Genomic DNA, 897 nt, shown 5'->3' with positions numbered 1-897 from the left:
ATTAAGCTCCAATAGTCAATCGCCCTCATTTAGAAGGGTCACCGCGTAGTGACCTCGATATATTTTGTAATGTACAAAGCAATCAATAAACATTTTCCACTTTTTTCCTCACCTCCCGATCATAGTAGAGTGCTGTTGGACAGCCGCCTCCAGGAGACGCTCGAGAATTGTCCATTCCCCCATGGTTGTTCATTCGGAGACGATATAACACAGTGGACCGTGTAAAATCAAATGCGAACTACTGTTCCGCTCTGAAGGCGAGTGTAGTATCGGGCGAATGCATTGATTAGTCGCTGCTGTCCACCTTGTCGTCCACGCCTCGTTCCGGAGCGCGCTCTCGGCTGAGGTCCTGATTAGTCTAAAGCCCTCCTATTTTCTGTCTGGCGAGCAGGACGATAGGTCGCTCTGAGCCTAAACGGACGGGAGTATAATGTTTGGCTCGTGCTAATCCCGCTTTAAGTAGACTGCCCCCCTCCTTCTCCCCCTGCGTCACGCGCAGACAGGTTGTTGGAGAGAAATCAGAACAGCAGGATTTCTCCGTTTCATTATTCTCCGAATATGCCAGAGATGCTCTGATTAATAAAATCATTGGTGATAAACTCAAATCACTGGGGAAGTCTGTCTCCGGCGACACACACACCCACTAGCGTGACAGGATGGGAGATTAGAGTTTGGAGTTCGTGTAATAAACAGGGCGCGGATCATGGGGGGTAATTAAAAGGCTTGAATCCCAGCGAAGAAAACCAAAAGGTAAGTACAGGTTTCAGAAGGGCTTTCAAACGTCTAACTAATGCTTAAGATTACAAACTAGCCAGAGCGCGTATTTTCAACTGCCGCCAAAATGCTGACCAAACAGAAGTAGAGTTTGCCAGAGCCATATATTTCTCTATGGCTCTG

General features: G+C 47.6%; 1 protein-coding gene across 1 annotated transcript in view; it reads right to left on the bottom strand.

Moving 5' to 3' along the window:
• The window catches only part of gjd2b (gap junction protein delta 2b), a 3517-nt gene extending 3077 nt beyond the window's left edge, over positions 1-440 (bottom strand). Inside the window, exon 1 of the mRNA XM_073816538.1 lies at positions 113-440. Coding sequence (XP_073672639.1) covers positions 113-183 — 71 coding nt within the window. The 5' untranslated portion in view covers positions 184-440. The remainder of the gene's footprint in view (positions 1-112) is intronic.
• Positions 441-897: the final 457 nt, after the last annotated feature.

The sequence above is a fragment of the Garra rufa genome, chromosome 13, assembly GCF_049309525.1.
Source record: "Garra rufa chromosome 13, GarRuf1.0, whole genome shotgun sequence".
Classification (NCBI taxonomy): domain Eukaryota; kingdom Metazoa; phylum Chordata; class Actinopteri; order Cypriniformes; family Cyprinidae; genus Garra; species Garra rufa.
This window is presented reverse-complemented; position numbering and strand designations above follow the sequence as displayed.